The sequence below is a fragment of the Neodiprion lecontei genome, chromosome 7, assembly GCF_021901455.1.
Source record: "Neodiprion lecontei isolate iyNeoLeco1 chromosome 7, iyNeoLeco1.1, whole genome shotgun sequence".
In the NCBI taxonomy this organism is placed as follows: Eukaryota; Metazoa; Arthropoda; class Insecta; order Hymenoptera; family Diprionidae; genus Neodiprion; species Neodiprion lecontei.
This window is the reverse complement of record NC_060266.1, coordinates 5100231-5126117: the sequence shown is the minus strand read 5'-3', so window position 1 is coordinate 5126117 and position 25887 is coordinate 5100231. Positions and strand designations below refer to the sequence as shown.

General features: G+C 36.3%; 1 protein-coding gene across 4 annotated transcripts in view; it reads right to left on the bottom strand.

Annotated features, from left to right (window-relative positions):
- Positions 1-25887, bottom strand: part of LOC107220836 (5-hydroxytryptamine receptor 1) — a 97336-nt gene that overhangs the window by 18702 nt on the left and 52747 nt on the right. For all 4 annotated transcript variants that reach the window (XM_046745027.1, XM_046745028.1, XM_046745026.1 and 1 more), the window contains 2 exons: positions 24070-24313; positions 22542-22748 (listed from right to left, as the gene is read on the bottom strand). In XM_046745027.1, the coding sequence (XP_046600983.1) occupies positions 22542-22748; positions 24070-24313 (451 nt within the window). The remainder of the gene's footprint in view (positions 1-22541; positions 22749-24069; positions 24314-25887) is intronic.

The window sequence follows — 25887 nt, the reverse complement described above, 5'->3', positions numbered from 1 at the left end:
GGGTACTCGTGAAATGGGCGAAACGATAGTGGTTTTAGTTCCAGACGAGCTTATTCTACTTGAAGTCGAATTTTCAAGGCATTAAAAGCGACTTTATACGTATAATTGTTATCATCTAAATTCTCTTTCCGCGTATCAACAACTGATAAGACCCGAGAGTGTTAAAAATAGATCGACGTCGATGAGTCGAATCTAAATTTAGCACGTTTAGCGAATGTTCTTTACGAAGTGAATCGTATCTGATACGATTCGATAGGGAGAGTCAACAAAGACATCTGCCACCAATGCTGATCGTAGGTGAATGGAAAAGGTGGCGTTATTTTTATTTTGTTTTATTTTTTTATCGCAAATTTTCAAAAATCACATCGCTCTGCGCCGAGATTTCATGTATAAACAACTCGGGTATAAAAGTTCGTTAAATCTGATTGTATTGAGCTATTGACGGTGAGAAATACTCTGAAAAGAAGTGAATAAATCTCCTCGGTATAAATACGATATTCTTGAAAAGGTGATGGTTGCGTTTATTTTTTAATCATTTGGATCGTTAAAACGAAACCCTTAAGCTTTATAGTTAGGAATATAGAAGGATGTTGAAACTTGAGCGTTTTGAACGAGCGATAAAACCGTGTAATTACGACCACTGAAAAATTTTTTACGACTTTTCCACCATCTGCGTGTGCTCAACGATCTCGCGTTCATTCCTTCTGCTCGGTTAATCAAGCCGGTATATATCTACATATAACCAATATCTGCTTTCGCATAACATTCATGTCCGAATCTATAATTGAGATATCAAGCTGTTTTAATGGTAAAGAACCCGAAGTAGATGAAAAAAAAAGCTCAACTTACACGATACATACGTTACGTAAAAGAAAAACGAACATTTGATCAACCGACGTGAAAAGTCGTAAATAATCTTGCAAAAATTTCACACAGAGATAACGAGGAAAATCCGAATAAGCACCAGCTACGAATGAAAATGGCAGGAAACAAGGTAGGAAAAGAAGAAAGCTCCGAGGATATCTGAAGCATGCTTGATTCGAAAACATGACGAAATTAAAAACAGGCGGTGGATAAGGTATACGCAAGGTGGATGTACCTCGAGGGACTGCGGACTCTGAATCCACTCAATAAACTTTCCAATGTTCGAGGATATTGAAAAGCACTCCTCCCGAGGATCGTTGCACGGTTCTCATGTTCTCATCCGCTCAAGCTACATCCAATTAGGGGATATCGGGCTACGAATGACAAAGGACGAAGGATGAACTACAGCGATGTGTAGAGTCATGTATACCGGGAGAATCTCTTGAAACTTGAAAATCAACCGCGCGTGCGCCGAATAATTGAATCTCATTGGTCGGCGAAATCTTCCCGCAGCGATATTCTTGCCCGCGACGCAGGCCGGCCAACGTACGAAAAATGTGTACGTTTGAATTTTCAAAGAGCAAGAGCATTGAATTCCGACCATTCTTTGAAGAATCAACTTTCCGACCCGACAAAAAAACGCTTCCCGAACCTTTCCGAGTCGCTACCTCAATTATTTGAGATTCTAACCTCGAAAATTCGTATCAACTGCATCGCCGGCAGAAACAGTTTGACAGCTGAAAACTTGGGTTGGCCAGCCTGCAACGAAGAGCCGATAAAACTCGCGCATGCGCGGTTGATTTTCAAGTTTCAAGAGATTGTCCGAAAGTATTTCAGTGGGGGTTTTGTAAAAAAAAAAAAAAAAAAAAGTTTAAATTGAGGATGATTTAACCGCGGGAAGTTTACTGCCACTCGTCAATTTTTCAATCTAACAGTATCCAGCGGTGGATTAGTCGATGAGCAGTTTCCGTAATGAGGGTATATCGCGGTTGTATAAACTCTGCAAACGAGATACTATCTAAGCACGTTATTTTTTACGAACCGCGATGATAATCTTCGTAAATCGGCCAAAGGCGCATAAGACGTTACGTATAAGTAAAATTAGCCGAGAATAGCCTTGATCTCGGAATTGATTACAATTCAAGCCTCTGAGCTTCGTGCTCGGTCGGATATTTTGCACGACCGTTTCGTATCACAGCTAAACTTTTAGCAGACCTTGTCAACTTTTGCATTATAACCCTTTATTTTCTACACCGTAAGCCACGATATTCGAAACCACCGTCAGACCTGACGACAGCCGTCTTATTTTTGATTTGGGGTCGGAAGGCTTTGGAAGGATCCTGTTAAGCTGTCAAGCTTCTACAAATTCGCCTCGGTAAAACGTCTCGGGGTCTTGAAATTCGGGAATCTCTTTACTCGACATAAGAGGTCAACTTTCGGTGGAGGAATATATTTCACTGTGTACCTAAGGAGGTTTATAAAGCCTCTCGGTTGAGGAAATTTAGTAAACTATTACGAAGTAACCAAGGAACCGTGACCAACGTTCAAGTTACTAAACCACACCTCTGAACTAAAACTACTGTGCATATTCAGCGGCTATAACGGAGATTCAACCCTCGATGTCAAAACTTACGTAATTTTATTTCATCGATGTTAGGTATAAATGAAACCTTATACTGGACTAGATGGAAACTAGATAGATCGAAAGTTATAAAGAAATGAGAAGAACCGTTTAACCGCATCTCCATCGTCGATCTTCTTAGCTTGTTAACGGTGTCGAATGAATTGTACACTGTGTAACTGAATCTCGATTGTTTGTCATGGAATTGAATCGAACTTGTGTTCCTGAGTCGTCGCGTCTTTGCAGACCTTTGCAGGCTTAAATGCATGATAATCTCGGATGTCGAATTCCCCCAGAACTCATGAATATCCCTAACCGATATTGGAGAGTGTCCTGCAGCGACGAGATTCTTAACGTCAACAGTAAACTCTACCCGAAGTACCGAGTGTCTGTACGTTCACCGCAATTTGCAACCCAGATAGTGGTTTCCCCGTAATGATGAGTCACCATCCAGCACTGCAAGCTCTAGAGTTGGAAACTTTTCAGCTACGGAGAATAGGGTCAAGGATAAATTACAATCTGGATTGATTACGGGTTCGTTACGCCATTGATGCTGACGAACGAGGCGTCAAAATTGCGAAATTCCTATCTGCAATATACCCCAGTTTCAAACATTTTTTCTTTTTCGTATACAGGCTGTTTCCGAGTAAACACCGCGGTACGTTAGATTGCCTATCACTAAGGGGAATGAATATCGGTAAAACAGATCTACGGAGCCATCGTCATTTCGGTCAATTTAAGTAATATCGTCACTTTAACCTGACCCTAGAACGCGATCACTGGTCACAACCACATCACTTGGCAGCACGAGCAGTTCCAGCTCACTAGCGAAGACTTTAAACGCGCTGCCTGTCGATAACTCGGTAGATCTGTATTACCGATTTTTTTTCACCTAAGTGGTAGGCAACCCCGACATACCGCGGCGTTTACTCGGAAAAACTTCGCGTATCCGTTTATTTTCCGTAACATCTCGTCGAAATACTCACAGGTATACATATATACGTATACATACCGAAGAATGATTCACATATCACTCAACAAGATGCATTAAATTGAAAGATCGCTCAACCGAGAGAGATATTATGAATAGAAAAAAAGCATCAGCAGCTGGTATCAATAAATTTCTTGAACTGTGTGTATGTACGAAAGTATTTGAAAACGAGGGCGATAATGATCTCGATATATTTGATCGGCTGACTCTCTGTCTATCTCTCTCTCTCTCTCTCTCTCTATCTATCTATCTATCTCTCTCTTTCGTTTTCGGAAAAAAGCCATTCCTATATGACGTATAGTTTCTTCGTCGGAAAAACGAGCCGAGGAAAAACTCGGAGAGTAATTGATAGGGTGATCAAGAATGGTCGATGCACAATGGCGATACTCTGTTTCCTCCGCGTATTCCGTAAGGGAAAAACCCTTCGTCGCATATCTGAGACTTACCCATATACGTTGTTATATATACGCGCGTAACGAACCATAAAGAGTTTTATGGGTACCTCTGGGGTATTTTCAAGCCTCCCTGACTTCCCGTATTAAATGGACAACATGTTACCTAAACTTATGCGTTATACCGACATAATGCGAAGTATATTTATCTCGCGTATATGCTTCTACGGGTAAACAAAGTGGTACGCGGCTAAAGCCAGCTGGATATCATATCCTGTTCGGTCTCAGCACTGCATTAAGGACGAATGTATACGCGCAGTATGGACCAAAACTTAAGAGGGTATGAAAAGCAAGTTGAAAAATCTTCAACAATGTGTTATTTTCCCCAATGATGTTGATGAACCGAAACGTGAGACAACGTCGGAACTACGTAACAGAACCAAGTATCCAATAAAGTCAGGATTCCAAATTCTATGAGGATTCCATGGTTATTTTCATTATTGGAAAAAAAAACAACAAAAAAAAAATTGTATTCGACGAAAAATTCATTGAAAGTTCAAAGATGTTTCAGGAGACGAAAAAAAATTTCTGAGAATTCAAGGATGTCCAGATTTTTCCGGATAGTAGACATCCTGGAATACCACGAACTGTTGAAATATCGACAATTTGAGGAATGGTTTTGTAACCACAATGAGAAATATTTCATCTGTTACAGTAACTAGAAAAATTGAGTGAAACAGGTATCGTTAAAAAAAACTGAATATTGTTGGCATTACGAAAAACGAGTGTTACAGTCACCGTAGCAATTATGCAGTAATACTACAGCTATCGAACACCGAATGAGTTATTCAACTGTCAGATTTAAGGGGGTGATCTAGTCGATTTCGACGTTGACAAATGATATCAAACGCAACAATGGACGCAGAAATAAAGAAATGACATGGATTTTACGAAATCGCTGTATAGTAAATTTTCTTTCATTTCTTCATTTCGACGTCAAATGAATGTGTATGGCAGTGTTTTTGTCCAAGATTGCGTGTAGAATGAGGCAGTTAAGCCTGTTTTCAAATTCGTCGACTGCGATATTTGGAGATGTTTGCGTCAACGTCAACGACGAAAATTTCTAATCCAAAGAAAATACTCTGCCCGGGGGTTTTTGGAATGACTGATTACGAATCGTAAATCAGATTTTGAAAATTCAGTATAACCACTCTAATCAGCGACCCCAAAAACCCCTGCATAGGATTTTTTGACCGTACTCGATTGAATTTGAAATTTTCGTCGGCCATATTGGTCCCGCCATTTTGAATTTTCGAATCTGATTTTTGTTATAAAATTAGAATCAGCACAATAACGTGTGACTCAAATTATTAAAAGGAATAATAAACTATTAACGTGTCGTTATATAAGAGTAGACTGACAGATGAAAAGAAACATTTGAAAACTAAGAAAACTTTCTATACAAAAATTGTTATATTAAATGTCTGCGGATTTCTCAATGAACTAAAGATCCTATAATTACGTGTAATTACGGACTACTCTTGAACATGGAACGAATAGTTGAATCGCAATGCGAACGGAGTACGAATAAAAAAAAAGTCCCTGTAGTTAAAAATAATGCGCTTAATAATAAACGTGAGGCTAACTGCTCCGTACGTGTTCGAAACTGATTTCGTTGTGTCATTCGGATCTCGGTTTGACAGTGTCGTTGATTTTAAAAAACCGAAACGATACCGCGCATCTCGTGCGTCAAGTGAAAACGATTTGTCTCAATCGTTTGGTACTTTGTTTCCAAAATCACAGACACACGCAAATGCAAACGAATAATAAGAATATTCAACGGTATATAATTTATGAATATGTTTATATATATATATACATATATACATATATGTATACATTGAAAAAGAAAAACGAACCGTGACTTGTTTTCGTACGGAAAACATTGTCGCGACTAAACAAACCGTATCTATATTTTAAATTATTGAATAAAAATAATAAACAAAACCAGCTCGTTAATTTCAAAGCAAACATTTGTCTCAATTGTTTAGCATACGTTTATAGGCGTGTTTCAGTTTTACTATCGATTAGCTTGTCAGTGTGAAAAATCTACGACGACGGTAAGTTGAAAATGATTTTATACACCGATGTTGGCCTTTTCTTTTTTTTTTTTTCCCCCTCTATCTTCGCAAAATATTTCCAAGATACGACTAGTTGTTCTCACTGACGGGAACAATACGATCCATCAATCGTTGTACATGAAATTTTCAAACATATTATTTCAGGTTAATTGTTTGGAGTTTAAAATACCAAAAACGTAGTGAAAAACAGCGAGTGAGTAAATCGGTAAAAGACAGAAATTTTCTCCGGCTCGTTTGCAGCGTCAAAATTCTTCAGTGATTATTTATTTATTTATTTATTGATTTATTTTTTTTTCAATTTACTACGGTTGTCCAGCCGTGAAAATTGGCGAGATGAACGCGAACGATTTTCCTGCGGTCTAAATTCGCCTCGAAGCCGCGAAGCCGGAGTTTACACTGTTCGATATTATAACCGATGGAAATAACTAACCAAATATTAATCAATCAACTCTCTCCGTGTACATACATACAGACATACATACATACATACGTACCACGCAGCCGGGATACAACGTACAGAAATATTATAGTCCAAGGTTTATTTGCCCGAATCGTTCATCTCAATAATTTTAGCCCCACGTCAGTCACTCACGTCGGATGTTGGAACGCCTTTCGCGCACTATATGAGCGAGCCTTTTCGAGCGGAAGCGTAAAGCCATGAGTTAAAATGAAATAGACAGGATTCAACACCCCGGAAAACTCCAATGAGAGAAATTTTTCGTTACGGTTACCGCTCGGTCCTTATCTATTTTCATTTTTTACCACGATCGACGAAATATTGTTCCAGGTAGAAAATGAAAATTAGTTTTCTAGCCGTTACCGGAAACTCTAGTATCCGTTGCTATTCTTTCTCATTACGATCGCTGTTGCTATATTTTCTTGCAACCGTTGTGAAAATTTAACGCTCGTGCGAGAATAAATTGACGTTAAAGCCTTGTTTGACTAAAAAAGTAGAGTAAACTTCGCAAACTGATTTTGCGTTGCAATAACCAAAAACGGATCGAAGATAGCGCAAAATGACCTCGTTTTTCGTAATTCCAACAATATTCAAACAGTTTTTCTGACGCGTCAATCCCGAAAAAGAAAATTTCACATTTTCGCAGAGAATCGTCATAAATCGTGTATAATAAATTACGTTTCCGGAAACACCTTGGTCTCTTTTAATATACGTTATACAGGTAATTAATTTTCCCCGAATATGAATCATGAACGTGATGATAGTGGTGGTGGTGGTGGTGGTGGTGGTGGTGGTGGTGGTGGTGGTGGTGGTGGCAATCGTCCAAAATGAACGAATGAGATTTTTCACTCGAGATACGATCTTGACGTAAGGAAAGCTAAAACTGAAAAGAGAAGAAAAAAAAAAAAAAAAAGCTCTCACGACCTCTGTTTGTCAAGGACGTACACTGGTAACGAAAAAGTATCGTAACGATGAATAAATAAAATCACGGAGCTGGGAATAGAGTTGAAATTAATTAAGACAATGCATTTGACTCGCGGGAACAAAAAGTTTCAACCGTATTTTAACTAAAAAAGCTCGTTCCGTTCGAACAATTTTAATAAATTATACACCAAGCATAGGTAGTTCATTTTCGTCATGAATGGATTTTCGGCAAATTGTTTGAGATGAATTTTTTCTTCCACTATTCAGTGATTCGTACAAACGTTATAGACAACAATAAAAAAAAAAAAAAAGAAAAGCTTGTAACGCATTTTTATATGAAAAATACAATGAAATGTAAATCAATATTTTATTCCGTTACTGTGCAGAGAATTCGTTTACATTTGATAAAAATAAACTCTGATTCCGGTTAAATATTTGCTATAACGGTACAATTTCGCTAAAAATAAATCAACAGCAGAACTTTTGGACCGTTGATACAACAATGTTTCGGTTGATCAAAAAAAAAAAAAAAATTAAAGTGCTAAACAAAGTAGAGAAAAAATTGAAATCAAATGTTTGGAAAGAAAAAATAGTTTTCGAGAATTTTTCGACAAATTTAGAATCGATATTCATAAATGGTTAGCCGGTTGAATGAAAAATTCTGAAAAAAATTGACGAAATTTTGTTTTTTTAACAAAATCAAAAATTGTGAGAGTCAGACGTTGGTTAGAATTGCGAGTCGCGTTCTTAATAAACTTCCTCATAATTTCTCTGCGCGTTGAGAGAATGTGACTATCCTATGTAAACCCGATTCGTCTACCTAAAAAAAAGAAGAAAAAAAAAAATTGCACGTTTGAACTTTGAACCTTGGAGATCGCGTGATTTGACGGTGTCGACGTTTCGTTTCACGAAATGAAATATGTAACTACACGGGTGCTCAAGGGATCAACGCCTTCTCCGATGCTGAAGTAAATAAATCGTTACGAGAGAACGTTTACATATAATCCGAAGTACGTTAAAGCATTATAAATTATTTTATTTTTCTCCCTTTATAACTTGGCTGTGATATAGAAACACCTAGGGTATTTGATTCAAGAAAACGGTTTCCTCGATGGCTCAAACAACGCAGAAAGTTTTTTGGCCGAAAGCCAGACTCTCGCGTATCCGCGATACATCATATCTCGGATATATATTAATAGCTGCAGGACGGCGAACCGCAGAAATAAAACCGAGCACCTTAGAAAGTAATAAATCAGTGTAAAATTTCGTATCAATCGTATTATACAAGCCGGAAATGAAACGGACGCGAACCGGAACAAAACAACCGTATTACCGTTTCGCTCGGTAAAAAAAAAAAAAAAAAGAAAGAAAAAAAAACGTTTTACAAACCATAGATTTCGCCGCAAATGCGGTGTGAAAAATATTCTCGCTTGCTTTCTTTATCATTTGTCATTCGATGCTACGAAACGATGTCGATGTCAACGCGCTGTTAAAAAGTCTGATACACTGAAAAATTCTATAGATTTCAAATTGGATCGTTACATATTTTACAACGCAATTCTTACCGTTTATTACCGTCAACGTTGCGACAGGATTGAGAAAAAAAAAAAAAAATAGTAATAATAAAATAAAACTACATCGAATATGCGCACTCTGATGGAAATTTTTAGTTCCGGTTACCGTTCAGTTATTAACTATTTTCATTTTTTTACGCGTAACCTCGTTTTTCGTAATTCCAACAATATTGAAACAATTTTTTTAACGTTACCTGTTTTGCTGAATCTTTCAAGTTACTGATAAAAATGAAATTTTTCTGATTGCAGTGTCGAGTGATTTTTATTGGCTTTTATATCAGATTCGTAAGTTCGAATTTTTATCACATCGGATTTACATGGGAAATTCGGAACTATAATTTCGTGAAATCTTTTTTCGGAAGTTTTGAAGATTGTTGTTTCAATTTTATTTCTCATTTCGATCGCCCGATTTCAACAACCCCTCAAGGAGCAATTACGTGGCTTGAGAAAGAAAGCGATGAAGAATGAAAAAAATTATGCCTGATACTCGCGATCCTGGATTTCCTCGGGCAGGTTAATTAACATATTCTCGACAACGTGAGACTCAAAACGTACAAAATTTAATCTCTCCAAAGATTGAAAGAGAAGAAGAAAAAGAAAAACAATTCAACTCATAATCAGTCATATTCTGACCTTTTGCGTGATTCTTAAAAGGAAATTGGTTTTCTTTTTTTTTTTTTGTTTTCGTCTTTGTTCTTGTTGAAAATTAATCCCAAGCGTGTTGGTTTAAAAATTTTTACCACCAATTTCAATTCTCTTTTTGGTTTGTTGATAATCCGTACATTTATCATGATAAACTTGTAAATTTAGCGCGTAGGAAAATTGTGAGTATAATTACAAAAATAATTCATCAATATTGATAAAATAGAAAACATTTGTACACGTAACAAGATATCGTAGAGTTGAATGTCCTCCCCCCCCTCCTGCCCTTAACTTTTCAAACCTTTTCTAATTTTGTCGTGTAAATAAAACAATTTCTAGAGATGGGGGAGGGGGGGGGGGGGGGGCGTTGAAAGCTGGGCGATCAGCTCTAAAGCCGGACGAAATAGAATATCACGGGTTATGCATAGAGCGAGAGGGATGTTCAGAGAAGCTTGCGAGTAAATCACGTACATTTGCGAAGCCCACGCAACGCGGTAAGGCAAAGCTAACGGCGTTATAACGCTTGTCCGTGAACCTGGAGGTAGAACAGTCGATATAACAATAACTTACCCCCATATCCCATGGGATATTTTCCCCCATCGCCATATGGTGTCGCACGAACATCGAACCTGACTGTCAAATCGCAACGAACAACGATTTTGCCGTCCTTTTTGCTTCGTTTTTTTTTTTTTTCATTGTCAATTTTCTTTTTTTTTTTCTCTCTTTTTTTTTGTTTTTCTCTTCTTTTTTCCAGGCAATTTTTCTCGACCTCGCAAAATCTGCGTGAAAATGTTTCGCTCGTCTGCGTCGGTGACAATTGACGTTTCGGCCCTGATATGGGAGGGGGAGGTTTTCGGAATTAGAAAAGAAAAAACAAAAAAAGAGAAAGAAAAAAAACATATTCTACAACATAATCGTCATGCTGCGTTGAAAATTTTAATACGGTTGGTAAATTTTTTGAAAACTTTTGTCGATGTAATTTTTTAACAACACTTCCTCGCACAAAATTACCGCCGATTTTTCACCAATTTAGATAAATTACAGTAGAATGTATTACGACGAGATTAATAAAGAACGTTTGTTTACTTTTGGGAAAGTTCAACTGGATTAAAATCATGCGAAGAATGTGACACACCCACACGCTCGTAATAACATATTAAAAGATAAACGTGACTCGGTCGCATCGCGTGCTGAAATTAAAATGCTACGTGAAGACTTAACGCGAGTAAATTTATCATATCGTTGTATTCGTGAGTTGCGTGGATCTGTTTAAAAAAAAAAAAAAAAAACTGATGAAAATAAAGAATACTCAAATTATAAACAAAAACTTTTTACAAATTTCGATTCAGATGATATTACCGGCCATATTCGACCTTATAAAATAAATGTAAGAGAAAGAGAGAGAGAAAAAAAAAGAAGTAAGTAAGGGTTTGAAAATCTATTGTCTGTTCTTGGTGAGTGCTTTGATTTGACTCGAATAAAAAAAAAAAAAAAAAATCCGTCACGCTGGAACGATCGTTCAAAGCACTTTATGCTAGATCCGCGTTCTCTGCGGCGAAAGCACCGCTGTTTTTGAATTATACGATCCTATTTCTGAGCTCAAAGGTCACAAGATAACCTTTCAGCTTTAAAGTACGAAGCATCTGACAAATTTACGCTTTATACATATTCGGTGGCGCCATGCTGCTTTTAGCATCGGTCCCCGTGCAGCGTATAATATCCGCCGAGCCAAGGATTTCCGAATGTCGGCTCTCGCATTTATTGAATATCCTCTCACAATGGGAAAAAGTTGAAATTTCATGAAAAGATTTTTGTCCTTACGAATAAATCAGTAACGATTCGACAGAATTTCCTCAAACTCAAGTGAATTCTAGGTCAATTAAAGATAGAATATTCGACGGAATTTCATCTGAATTGTTTCATTCGTTTTTGAATTACTGCGGGTAGACAAAAATACTTGCATTTTTTTGAAATAATTCAGGAAATGCCCGGCTGATTTTTCTCAAAATCGAGTAAATTCCAAGTCAAATGAAGGGAAACCAATAAACTGAATTTCGTTTCAATTATTCAATCAGTTTTCAAGTTATTATCCGACGAAAATATTTTCATTTTCCCATCTATTTTCTAATCAGTTCCAAAATAAAAAAAAAAAGTGTTCCAAATCCATCGAACCCTTTTCGAGACATCGTTGGTATTAAATTTTCGGAACGATACTGTAACAAAAATTAATTTTCCTCTTCTCTGAAAACGGAGAGTCAAAAAATTGAAAGTAGCATCGAACCCGCGCACTTTTGTACGAAATAAAATGATGTCGGGCATAATTTGGCCATCGGATTCTCCTACAAGTTCCCGTTTTTATCGAACCGAAAAGAACTTCTCCGCGATGGGAAATTAACAATACCAAACCGCTAAACGTCTTGTTCAATTTGCAACCTCGGGGCAAATTGGGTGCACATGCAAAGGCACTGTAGAAGCTGATTGTCGTTTCTCTTAAACGATATACGTAATTAGAATAGCCGTGAGGCGTTATAAAGCCGAGGTAACGATTATCCGCAGTTTATACAATTGAAGAGGAGAATTAAAAGCTCCGGTAAGTGCCATTTTTTCTTTTTAATTTTTATTCAGAAAGTTAAACGTGCTAATGCCACTGTGCTGCGGAGAAGAAACAAATTTTCGAATAAAGATAACGCTTACAACCTTTTTTAATTCTGGGGTAGAATTAAAAGCAACTGTAAGTGCCATTTTTTTTTTTTTTTCTCCTCCTCTGTAAGTATCAATGTACTGAGGCGACTGTGTTGCGAAGAATTTTTTTTTTCATTGCAGATGGCACTTGTAGCCTTTTTTAATTCCGGGTGAGAATTGAAAGAGGCTGGAGGTACCTTTTTTTAAAAAAAGGAAAAGATTTTGCTCAGGAAATTTGACGTAAGTACCGAGGCCAATGTGTTGTGAATTTTTTTTCTTTGATGAAAATTGTACATACAGCCTTTTTCAATTCTGGGTGAGAATTGAAAGAAGCTGTAAGTGCCATTTTTGCAAATAATTTTTTTTCACAACGTATCTACGTACTAAGGCCGATATTTTCTAATGGATGTTTTTTTTTTTTTGTTATCTTTATTTTAACAGCACTCACAGTCAGAATTAAAAGAGACTGTAATTACCATTTTTCGTCCAAGGAATTTGTTTTCTTTACAAAGTCCGTACGTGCCGAGGCCAATGTTTTCTGAAGGCATTTTTTTTTTCTTTCCAATGGCACTTACAGCCTCTTTAATTCTGGACGTGAATTAAAAATGGCTATAAGTGCCATTTTTTTTTTCTTGTTCTAATATTTTTCTTCAGAAATTATGTGCCAGGTGCAATTTTTTCTAGAGAAATTTGGCTGTTTTTATTTATGGAACAAAATGGCACTTACAGTTCTTATCAACACTTCTCTTCAACGTTACTGTTCACTAGTTAATTTCTGCACTTCTCGTACTTTAGAATTCCTGGAATTTTTTTTTTTTTTTTCTCTCTTCTTCGAGCATAAAAATTTATCAGTTTTTTTTTTCGCAGCTTGCAGGATCTCTGGATACAAAAGTGCATGGAAACTACGTCCTGCAGTCAGAAGCTTGGCTTTAATCCTGGTATTCGAAGCTTCCGGAGAATGCCTTGAAGAGACGGAGACGAGTAAAAATGAAAAGTCGTAAATCTCTATCAGAGCTTTCCGTCCGCAGGACACGCTTTTGTGTAACCAGTACTTAAATCCTCGGTTCTCTCATCCTTGACATATTACTTTACATACCTACGCATTTATAGAGTCCCGGTTATTGGCGCGGCTATGAAAATCCGTCCACTTTTCACAACGACTGCAGAATTTACGACAGCGAACGAAAAAGAAAAAAAAAAAACTACTTCTGATCCATGCAAAAGTACCAGTAAGTAAAATTTACACCGCGGTCTATTTGTGTAGCAGTTATTTGTACGCCGGTTATACCGTGCGAAATGCGTTACTAATTTACATAAAAATATACGCAATAATATCAAGAATTAACGAAGAAGTTTTTCATTCGTTTTCATCAATTTTTTTCGTAAATTAATTCTCTGCAAGTAACAAACAAAGTCACATCTTCTATCAGTTAATCGAAAAAACGTTATTAGTGAAATGAATACAAGTGATTAACGATAAATCAACGTCTTAATTGAGAAAAAATCTTCCACCGTTTACAGAAGTTTGATTTTGTTATAAATTTGTAGAGAATTTATTAACGAACAAAATTCATTCCTAGTTCATTAAAATCGGTCAAACGATGCAATTTTTTCATTTCGAACCTGCTTCGTTTACTGGCCGGTCATAGGGAGGAAAGCCGCAAAATTATTGCACTCAGAGGTCGGCAGATTCCGGTTAATAAATGGCCGAGAATCGAGGTCTAATAAGTCTACTTCCGAATCCTCGGGCAAATTCCTGATGTGGCTCACCTTGCCGGAGGCTGCAAAGATTTATGCCTGAATGGTGGCTCCGATTCTTGGCAAACAGTATCCGGCCTCTAATTAGGCAAAACAATGTTTTCCCCCCCGTGAAAATCTCCTCTTCCCAGGCTAAAGCACGTTTACAAAATCTCTGGTCGAAAGCGGAAAATGCAAAGAATTTAAGGGTGTGCAGCTATTTATTTTAAATAACAAACAAACAAACTTTTTTTATTCGAAAGTTTTAATGCGAAACTGAAGTTCGTTTAATTGTTATTTACAATAAGCGTGTGATAAAATTGGTAAATTTTCTTATAATTCAAAATATCCGCAGAAGCAAACTTTATCTAATAAAACTATTTTTTTTCTTTTTCTTTCACCAGTTACGTGGAAGAAATGAAAATTTCGTAACCAGAACTCAGACTAAAAATTCCTGATGTCCGGTGTTGTTTCCAGAGTTTAGAAAAATTATCGGCACGTGTTTAAGTTGACGTATAATCTTCAAACTTTGCACAGATTTTGTTTTTTTAACGATTTGAAACAGATCCGGGAGGTGTCCCAGCGCAAATTTTTCCAACCTCCAAATAAGGACCACCCTAAAGTATACGTATAAAAATCGTATTGTTAATAATATAATTCCCCCGAAGTCGAAAATTCAAAATCGAAAACTAGCATCTTCGTTATTATTCAAAGTATAATTCCGTCTGTTGCACTGAAAACTTGGTTGGAAATATCCGCTTTTGCACATCTCGCTAAACAACGTTATACGGAGAATAATTCTCCGGAATATAACAGAACGTTATGCCGATAAGCCCGTCGACGGCATTAATAAGTTTCGATCACGCGATCCTCTCATCGACTTGGTAAAATCCTCATTTCTCTGGTTCTGCGTGTAATAATTACAGCAGACGACGACGTCTCGAGCGATAAATACAGTCGTAAATAATTTCACAATCAAGAAAACCGCACGCCGTTTTGCAAAATTTTACACCCACCAGCGAATTGTTTCGTTATTGACTTTGCAACGCAACAATTATTGGCCGTTGGACACGTTTGAATATTTTATACGGCTATATATCTGCATAATTGACAGATTCTGTTCCGCGGGCAGTCCGCCAGTAAAAAAACAAACAAACAAAAGCAAAGAGGCTTCCATATTTGGTAAAAAAAAAAAAATAAACAAATAAATAAATAAAACTGCTGCAGAAGTGAACAGAATTGTTCATTAAAATTCGACAAATTGCAGGGTATTTTGTTGAAACGCGGACGATTTTTAGATGTGTTCTCGTTTCAACGAACTCAATTCCGAATTTTGTAAACTTTCGTTTTTCAACATTGCTTCGTACACTAAATTTGAAAAGAAAAAGCTTTCCTGCTTGTTTGATAAAAATTCTATATACAATGCGGCTGTTGTTTCCACTTTTTTTTTTTTTTCTTTCGAGATCAGCGGATTTAAATATTTGGATAAAATCGGCGTCGAAAGTGTAAAAAAAATTAAATTTATAATAACTTGACAAACTGCCAAAAATGGATGATTTTTAGGATAAAATTGTGTGTTTCAGGGTAAAAATTTAAGAAGAACTTTCAGTTTCAGACTCTCTACGAGTAGAGGAAAAATAAATTGGATACTTTTCCTAGACTTTTCATTAGAAAAATTCCAAATCACTTCAACAATGTAATTCGCGGTATAAATGCGATAATTTTTCGGCAGGATCGACGTAAATTTAACAGCCAACGCAGCTGCCAAGAGAAGGGTTAAGGGATTGTGTTATCGATTCTATATTATAACGAGGCTGGTGATTCTGACGCCTCTAATAATTCCGGAGCTGACTTTACGATTCACGATACGACTGAGCCCTAATTGCAGGAACTGTAGACCCAGTTGAGAGCGCTTAAGCCAGGTAAGGAATTAACGAAACGAAAGATGATTTTCGAAAGGAAACGAATCGATTTTTCATTTTTTCTCACCATTGCATCAATTAAAAAAATTTTCCATTTCACAAGGACGTTATTTTTGTGAAAAATTGAGCTTCCTTTTCGTCAATGTTCTTTTTTACTCTGAACATCGTCTCTTCCGCTTTAACGAGTTGACTGAAAATTTTTCCACACATCGTGCAGAAAATTCAAGCCACCATTAATATTGTCTGAATTTCGAAGCACCATAAATTCTACGTTTATAATAACGTCGAACTTTGTAAGGACTGTTATTCGATACAACTTCGCTCGTTTATAAATCAGAGAAACTAACTGCGATCTGTAATTTCTGGAGATGAGGGAAACTCTTCGAATCTGCTTTATCGATCGGTCCGAGCACACGAAGAATAATGAGAAACGTTTTTGAAGCTCATTTCAAACACTTTTTATTATCGTTCCTTTCCTCTCTTTCCTCAATATAATATATTTCAAACGTTTGTTGGCCAAAATTGTGAGGGCATAGTTCAAGATTTATATTTACAAAAAATCGAAAAGCTACCGAAACGAAAATCTGAAAAATGCGAAATGCTTATTGGTTTACTGTTTTTATAAATTCACCGTTTGTTTTGTTTTTTTTTTTAATCGAACGAAAAACTGCATGGAAAAAAGATCATATCAATGAAATTTAAACCGTCAAATTTCATTTTATTCAAAAACTGGTATGAGCTAGTATTTCTTTCAAATTTTTTTCCGGATTGAATGAATATTTTCTTTTTTCTTTCAATATCGAATTCAAGTCGAATAGCTAAACAGTTTTACCTCCAAACCCTTCGTAACGTCAAACAAGAAGTACCACGAGGGGTTTTCGATCGGAATGTACGTTTGATAAATCCTTAAAATGATCAATCTTCATTCATACCGTTGTGCAGTGACGTACGGAAATTACTGTTATTACCCCAAAAAAAGAATTATTGATAAATTCGCTGGGGATGATAAACTACTTACGTTGTAACATGGAATTGCTTGTACGTACAAAGATAATTTATGACACCAAAATCTATGTATAATCATGTATTTTATGTGTACCTACAAAGTGAATTGCTTACAGCTGAATGTTCCGTCTTCTGCTACGAATTTAATGCGCATGCGTTACAATCTGAGAGCAGTCGTGTTTGCCAGGGTTACCAACCGTCGTGAACGTAACCTCAAAATTTTTTACAGTTATCGTTGGTAATTGTGATCAACACTGAAAGCTGCCAAAATTTTTGAGGTTACGTACATCGCGGCGAATCGTCGTCTAAATTTATGACGGTTGGTCACCCTGGAAAACAATTGATCTCGAATTGTAGCGCATGCCCATTAACCGTTTCACTCAGGCATTTCGAAATCAATATTTTTAGGGTCGCTGATCATGAATCTGAGGTCAGAATTTGCGTTTCTAAATCCAAAATGGCGGATGTAAAGTTGAAAAAATTATCGATATTCAATGATTCTCGTCGAAACTTATTACCCGGGGGTTTTTAGGGTCGCTGATCAAGAATCTAAGGTCAGAATTTGAGTTTCTGAATTCAAGATGGCGTATCCAATATGGCGTATATAAAATAGAAAAAAAAATTCAATATTCTATGATTCTGGCCGAAACTTGTTACTCGGGAGTTTTTGGGGTTATATTCGGTAACAAAGATCATTTGAAGTTGTATATAAACTCGCTGAGCATCCAGGCGTTAGAAATTCACCCTGTAAGCGAAAGGAGAAGGTATATAATAGAATGGGTGAGGAATGCTTCTGAAGTTGAAAAGTCAACTTTCGATAAATCGATGAATCTGAGAACAGCGTAAGAACAAAGAAGAATAATTTTTATGCGATGGGACGGGATAAGATTATGATACGAATATAAAAATGAATACGGGATCGGCTTCGAAAGTTGTTTGAATCTCGACTGTTACACCGTCGAACAATAAATAACTTGAAACTGAAAACGATCACGGCTCGTGAAAGAATAATGCTCTTTGTACGCATGGAGTGAGCTTTTTAATGATACCATTATAATAAAGAAACGAGCGAGGAAAGGCGCCTGTGTATAAAAATAAAAATATTGAGGAGAAAAACTTTCGAAGGTATTGCGCGGTTTTCGTCGCAATGGGATTGAAGTTCGTCTCGAGTTTCTACTCATTCATTCTAATCCCCCCCCTGCCCGAAATGAGGGGAATTTATTTTGTCATTATTTTTTTTATTTTATTTTTCCTTTCCTTATTTCCTTACTTCTTCGTTCTTTTATTTTTTATCATTATCATTGTTTTTATTTTTTTTTTTTTTTTTTATTCTTCCCTCCATCGCGGTCTTCACTTTTATTTCCGTCGTTTGTTGTTATATTATTATTCTCTCAAAAGCAGCAACGGCTTCGCTCTTTCTTTGCTGTCAGTCGCACCTGAAAAATCTTACCTTCGCTTTACGATCGCGATAAAGTTGAAGAAAAAAAAAAAAAAAAGAACCAAGTTTTTCGATGTATTCGCAGTTTCTTTTATTCATTTTTTAACCATTTTCTTTTTTCTTTATTACTTCCTTCTTTCTGTTTTTTAAACGTATTTCGAGGTGATTCAGGCCCTTGTAATTTTCTCGCGCGTTCAGTCTGCGATTTCGGCAGGCGGTGATCTTTTTTCTTTTACAGTCCAACGAACCGAGAGATTTTCATAAGCGGTGAATTTTAATTGATCTCATTCTTTAAATTTCAATTTCCGCACCTCCAAGAAACCGCTTAGTCTTTTCATACGCAACCAGTTTTGTTTTTCACATTTTTACAACTCTCGTAAAATTTTCAACGACCTCGATTTTCGATCCATTGTTTTTACATCAAATCGCTTCTACGATGGAATTTTCTTTTCTCATTGCCGTTCTTTTTTTTTTTTTTTTTTTTAGTACGAAGGTTAAAAATTTTTTACACACAAAAATCTCGCTGAAGCATTTCCAGTCTCAACCTTGCCTGAAAATGTTTTTTATTTTCTTAGTTCAGAAATATAGATTTTTGTGTTTTTAGAATGGGTTTTGAAAAATTCAAAATTTAAAGATGAACGATCGTGTGAAAATGGAAAAATTTACGGTAGGTTTTCAGGGATCGAACTAAAGCACACGGTAAAAATTCTTGATGAATTTGAAAAATGTTACGGTCAACAATTCGATGAGTTGGCACGAAACGCACCATATGCATCACAAGAATTACTTTAGCAGAAGTTGAAACGTCACGAAGTGGAGAATAAATAAAATAAGAGCCCTGTAATTTTCACCAGCCGACAATTAGCGATCGGTAATCAGCGGGAACGTGAACGAAGACAAGCATACGCGATGAAGAAGATATGCTAATTAATCGATGTCCGAAAAGCGGATAAGCGGACGTTGTTTGCATTGCAGATGCAAGCCGCCTGACTCGTACAATTTATACCTCCTAGTGTAATTATTCTTGTTCAAATGTTGATCTTGAATTAGTGAGTAGTCGGCTACCTACAGCCGTAATTATTTGCATTCGCTTCGAGTGGTTGTAGAAAACGTGCATGTGAACGTTTGATACTTCCATGTAACGGAGAGCTCGGTAAACGAATAATTTTATACAACGTCCGGACAATTAATCACGTCGTCGCAGACACGGTGACGTTGTCACGATTCAAGGATTCCTCCGAGTCTATCATCATTATTACCGATGCCAACACTGACAAAAACTTAATTTAATAAACAGGCGTGATTATTTTGAAAATTTTTGGGTAATCGGTTTCGTTCCAATAACGGTTTAATAACCCCTTTAAAAGTTTCATTCGTTACGGTAACTAGAAAAATTGAGTAAAACAGGTATCGTTGAAAAAAACTGTTTGAATATTGTTGGAATTGCGAAAAACGAGGCACGCGTAAACATTTTTTCTAGCCAAGTACTAAGCGGTAACCGGAATTAAAAATTTCTCTCAGTTTAAGTATCCTGATATCCATTTTTCGTATGTTTAAAGAAATTTTCAACACATTACTTGGCGGTTTTTTCCTATTTCTGATGGCATGCTAACAATTTTTCAATACTCAAAAATAATTATTACGGTATAATGTAAATTATTATTGTTAGAAACAAATTGATCGAAAAAAATCGTAAAAATTGAAGGATTAATTCATTTCCGAGAAAGTTACTACTCTACACTTGAACACGTTTTACATAAATCATAAGTTTTTGGGGTCATTGATTACAAATCTGAAATCGGGTTTTAAAAATTCAAGATGGCGGATCTAATATGGGGGACAAAAACTTCAAATTCAATCGATTCCGGAGAAAAAACTCGTGTCTGAAATCAGATTTAAAAAATCCAGTATGGCGAATCCAATCAGCGATCCCGAAAATACCTGGATAGAGTTTTTTGACCGGTATCGATCAAATTTGAAATTTTCGCTCGCCGTATTCGATCCACTATCTTGAATTTCTGAAACCTGATTTCAGATCCATATGCATAGCTTTGATTCGAATCGGCGTCGTAAATACAATAATTCATTAAGATTATTCTGCGTGTAACGCAGTTGAGTATCAATCACGAGAATTCATTCAATTCGATTCCAGACGGTGCATGCTTCGAGCAGTAAGTTGAAACTCTGTGTTTCCGTAATCTAACAATCAGCCTAATGGTCTCGAGGAGCAATCGCACAAATTTAGTGTGAAAAAACGAGAACTCGTGATTTTTCCTAAGACTTGATTAAAGAAATCATTCTTCGCGTACACTTTAAAGCATTCAAATTGTCTGCAGGAATGAAACTCGAAAAAGGCGAAGAAGAAAATTCAACTGCTGTTGATCTGATGGACGACGTTTTTCTTTCTGTAAATTTACGGAATATTATCGTTTTCAACAACGCGATTTTCGAACATTGAATGAATATGAATTTTCAAATAATAATTCCAAGAAAATATTTAATAAAATAATAATCCTTAGCAGACTTTCAATTGTTTCAAACGATTATTTACTTATATTGAAACAAAAAAATTTATTTGATATGGAATTATGTTTATTATAAAGATTAATTTTGTTGATTTTTTCTTTTTTTTTTTATAGAATCAATAAATTATCCGGTTCAAAGTACTGGAATAAATATTATCTTGGCCTTGAACATTTTTTTTTTTTTTTTTTCAGTGCACTTTTCATGTTTGCATTTAGTGGCGTCTGTTTAATTTTGAAACAAGGAAGAACGTACATAATTCTCGGAAGGCTAACGGCTCAACTTTCGAGAAAAAGTATCTAAACAAACTGTATAAATTAACAACGGCTTAATTGATTCCGTTGATTGACGGTTTAATTTTTTTAACCTCGCAATTCAACGAACAATTAATAAAACACGCGAAAAACTATCCGAACCAACACATTGAAATCCTTGAAATTATTTTTAAAAAATGCACAAAGATGCTTGCAATACTTTTTTTTTTTTTACAACCTTTTCTATTCCTTCATTGTATTTTTTCTCACGCCTGACAAAATTATGAAATCAATACAGTAGAAAAAAGCGATGATATAATGTGGAAACGATACTTCGCCCGCAAATTTTTTGTTGAGAAACAAGTTAAAAAAAAAAAAAAACGTTACGCTGTGTTATATTATATATTAGTTGCCGGTGTAATTTTTAAATATAGTAGTTTTACATCAGCGAGGCAAAAATCTGTCTTCGCACTCGAGAATCGACAGTTGTGAAAATATTTTTTCTCTTCCTTTTTTTATTTTTTTTTGTCCTTTTTTACCTTCTGGCCGGTGAACCGTGTACCGTAAAAATATAAGTTTAATACATCAGTGTAAGAGCCATCAGTTTCGTAACCGCGACGTATTTAAAATAAAATATCCGAGTTAATTCGAGCGTATAAGCTAAACTCGTTGGAATTGTTCCAAAAGAATGTATATTTGGTAGTTCAAAGTTGTTCTTGCAGCAGCAGTCAAGCGCCTGATCATCGAGTTCAAGAACTTCGATAATAACGGTAAGCCTAAATCTTCTAAAACTCGGTAAACCTATCGACCCAACTAAATCTACTCTTCTTCTTCTTTTCTAATCTTCACTCCATCTATAACTTACCGTTTTGTCTGTTTTCGGAGAAAAAAAGGAAGTTTTCCCTTTCAACAACATCGAGAAATGACCATCTATCCTCTTATCATTTCGATCGGAACAAATTTCGAAGTTATTAAGAAATTCCAAATATTGCGAAGGGTATAAAAAAAAAACAAAAATTGTTTCGTTGATCCGTCCAAACACGATTTCACTCGCAATTGATAACCTGATTCATAAAATTACGATCAATTTTTTCACCCATCAAATACGAGCCTATTTTCGAATCAAAAAAAAAAAAAAAAAAAGAAAAAGCTTTCATCGCCATAATTGATCACCAAATTACTAAAATTCGACAAAATCTATTCTCTGCGCACGTCGTCGATAAACTTTCGTACCTTTTCGCGAAAGTCGAGCTTTAAAACTGGCCGTTTTTGAGCCAAGCTTGCGGCACTCGGCAGGCAAAAAAGTTCACGCGGTTCGAGTCAAGTGATAGCGAATTTCAGACGAAGAGTAATGCAGGTCAATGATTATCTCACCGTAGTCGACCCGCTGGAGCTTCGGTGCTGCTTGCAAGGGGGGCTGCCCTGGGAGGCGTGAACGTCGGAGATGAGTTGGCGATTAGCTATGGCCGTGGGTTGAGAAGCCGGTTCGATATCCAGGTAGCAGTGTGCCTCCAGGTGATTCTGGGCCCGTCTCTCTTCCAGCACAATCTTTCTCGCGGCGCAAAAGATCTTGTAGTACACCTTTAACCAGGAAAGTACGAAAAAAAACTCAGAAAAAGTGTCGCAGCTTTTTCCGACATTGAGCTTTCGAGGCGGAAGCTATCGCATTTCGTAAAACTTGGGCATGTTTATTTCAGAAATTAAGTGCAAGACTGAAAGTTTCCGTCCGCTTTTTGCAGACTCCAAGCAGGTTTCAATTTAGTTGAACGAAAAAGAAAAAAAAAAAACTCCATTTTTTTACTAAAATAATCAACGAGACCAAAATTTGTTGTAAAAATTTCAAGTGGAAGGAAATCTGCTGGTTCCGTGAAGCTCAATTGAAAAATTGAAAAGTGCAATTCGATGGTATGATAAAATTTCGTTTTGGAAATAATTTTGACATGTTGGATTTAAACGTACGTTTGTCACTTTGTTTCGACTCTTTTTTTCTTTCTTTCTTTCTTTCTTTTTTTTTAACGTTCGAAAAAACCTCGGGAAGGTGTCGCAGCTTTTTGCGAGATGAGATTTCGTAGCTGAAGCTTTCGCAATTCGTAAAACTTGGACATGTTTGTTTTAGGAATTAAATGCAAAGACTCGAAACGTTTCCGTCTACATTTCGTAGACTGCAAACACGTTCGAATTTATTTGAAGGTAAGAAAAAAAGGCGTTTTTGTTTCTCTAAAACAATTGCCAAGTTCAATTTTGCAACAAAATTTCGGGTAGAAGGAACTTTTTCAACAGTAACATTTACTATCGTGCTTTAGAAAGCGTCGTGTAAATTATCGTTCGAGGTAACTTCTGGAGAACGGTACAATGAAAATAAGAAGATACTATGTCAATGTGAAAATGAAAAAAATTATTCGTTCGATCTCAAACGAATGAATATTTAATTTCTCGTCAATCATTATTAACAAATCTGAAATAATTTCGACAAATAGAACGAAAATATCTTTTCAATTTTTCCAAAAGTTTCACAAAGACTTGAAGAATTTTTGCCGAGTTATTCAAAGCACGAAAATTCTCCGAGAATTTTCCGATTTCCCCGATTTCCTAGTTCAAATTTTCTGCACAGTCATTGCAACGGATTTTCTATTCGTTCGCTTGGAAAAATTTCATTTGTTACGGTAACTAGAAAAATTGAGTAAAAGAGGTAACGTTAAAAAAAGAACTGTTTGAACATTGTTGGAATTTTCCGCTATCGTCGATCCTTTTTTGGTAATTGCAACGCAAAATCATTTTTTCACTTGCACCACTTCACTTTTTTCGACATACACGCTAGCTAAGGTTCCTTTTTTCATGGGGAAAAAAAAATCAATCAATAAAACAAGCAATCATCATTCGTGAAATTGGTCTCAATACTCACGACAATCATGACGATCAGCGGTATGTAGAAGCTGGCCAGGGTCGCGTATATCTGATAAAAGAAGTTCTGACAGACGGCGCACTGCTTGGCTCCGGTTTTCGAATGAGTATGCTCGTTTCCCATGATCAGGAGAGGCGGCAAGCTGATGCAGGCAGCTCCGAGCCATACGAAACTGACCCACAACACCATCCTCTTCGGCGTCCTCTTAACGCCGTACTCGAGCGGTTTTGTAATGGCGTTGTACCTGACGACGAAACGGCATTGAAATAAAACGAGACCCCCGAATTAGCGAAGGCGTTTCGATATCGCTGTGATTTTGATTGGTTTGAAATTTACTAAATAAACATTTCGACGATGATCGATACCGGAAACAAAATTTTTTCAAAACCATTAGCGATTGACGAAAATAATTTTCTATTCCCGTGGCTGGTTATGTATGTATGGATGTGTATTATATTATTAGCTGTTCGAATTACATATCACGATTTCTGTCCAAGATCAACATCACGCTGCGTAAAAGTGACGCCGGTTGGATAAATTTAACTTGGAAAATTGAAAAAACAATAATCGTGTATACAAAATTTTTATATCGCAATGCGTGGTGATTCGAACGAATGGGATAAACCTGAAAACGACAAACATGTAGTTTCTTTTTGGTCGATCGTTTTTCATCGTGACGGTGATTGCGAGTGGTGAAATTGAAAGATTAGTTTCGTATTGTAACGTATATATTTTTTTTTATTTTTGACATCGTACTCCATGAATTTAACCATGTATTGTTTGTGTATGTATGTGTGTGTGTGTGTGTGTGTGTATTTTTTTTTCAGCCATAAAATAATGTTGGTAAACAAAATAGACAAAGGAAAATTTCAACTCAGAGAATTGCGATTAATCGATTAAACGTAGGCTTGGATCAACTGTTTTTTGTAATTTTTGGATCGTTCGTTTTCCGAATAGTTGTTACCCGATTCGTCGATTTTCCAATTAATCATTTTTCCGATCCGTCGTTTTTCTCGTTATCGTTTAGTTCTGATTTATCATTCTTCCGATTCTTCGTTTTCCCGGTTCATGGATTTTCCGATTCATCGTTTTCCCGATTCACAATTTTCCCCGATAAATCGTTTTTCCGGTGAGTAGTTTTGTTCGACAGTTTTTCCGATTCGCAATTTTTCCCACCGACAGTTTTTCCGGTTCATCATTTTTTTCACTCGATAGTTTTTCCGATTAACGCTTATTCCAAATTAATAATTCTTGCCCATTAATAGTTTTTCCGGTTCATCATTTTTCCACTCGACAGTTTTTCCAGTTCGTAATTTTCTCGCCAATAGTTCATCCGGCTGAACGTTTTTCCACTAAACAGTTTATCCACTTCATAATTCTTGCTCGTCGATAGTTTTTCCGATACATCATTTTTCCCCATAAATCATTTCTCCGATTTGCCGCTTTTCCGATAGTTGAATTAACTCGTAAAAATGATTTGATCAAAACTCACGATTGATCGATCAATCGACCCTTTCAACCGATCATCTTATTCGTTCGATCGGTGAACCGATCCCTTTAATTTATCTTTCATCCATTCATCCAAACCGATCAACCGGCGACTTCAATTAATCGATTAATATCGTTTCACCCTTAGTTCGAAGATTTGTTTTACAGCTGATAATTCCTAGCAGATTAGACAATCCTCGTTTCTCTGACGTTAATAATCAATTTTACCAAAAAAATATATAATATTGTATTCAATTACATCGAGGGGGGGAGGGGGGGGAAATATGGACCGAAAAAAAATCTCAAACGTCAAATAACCAAACGTGTTAA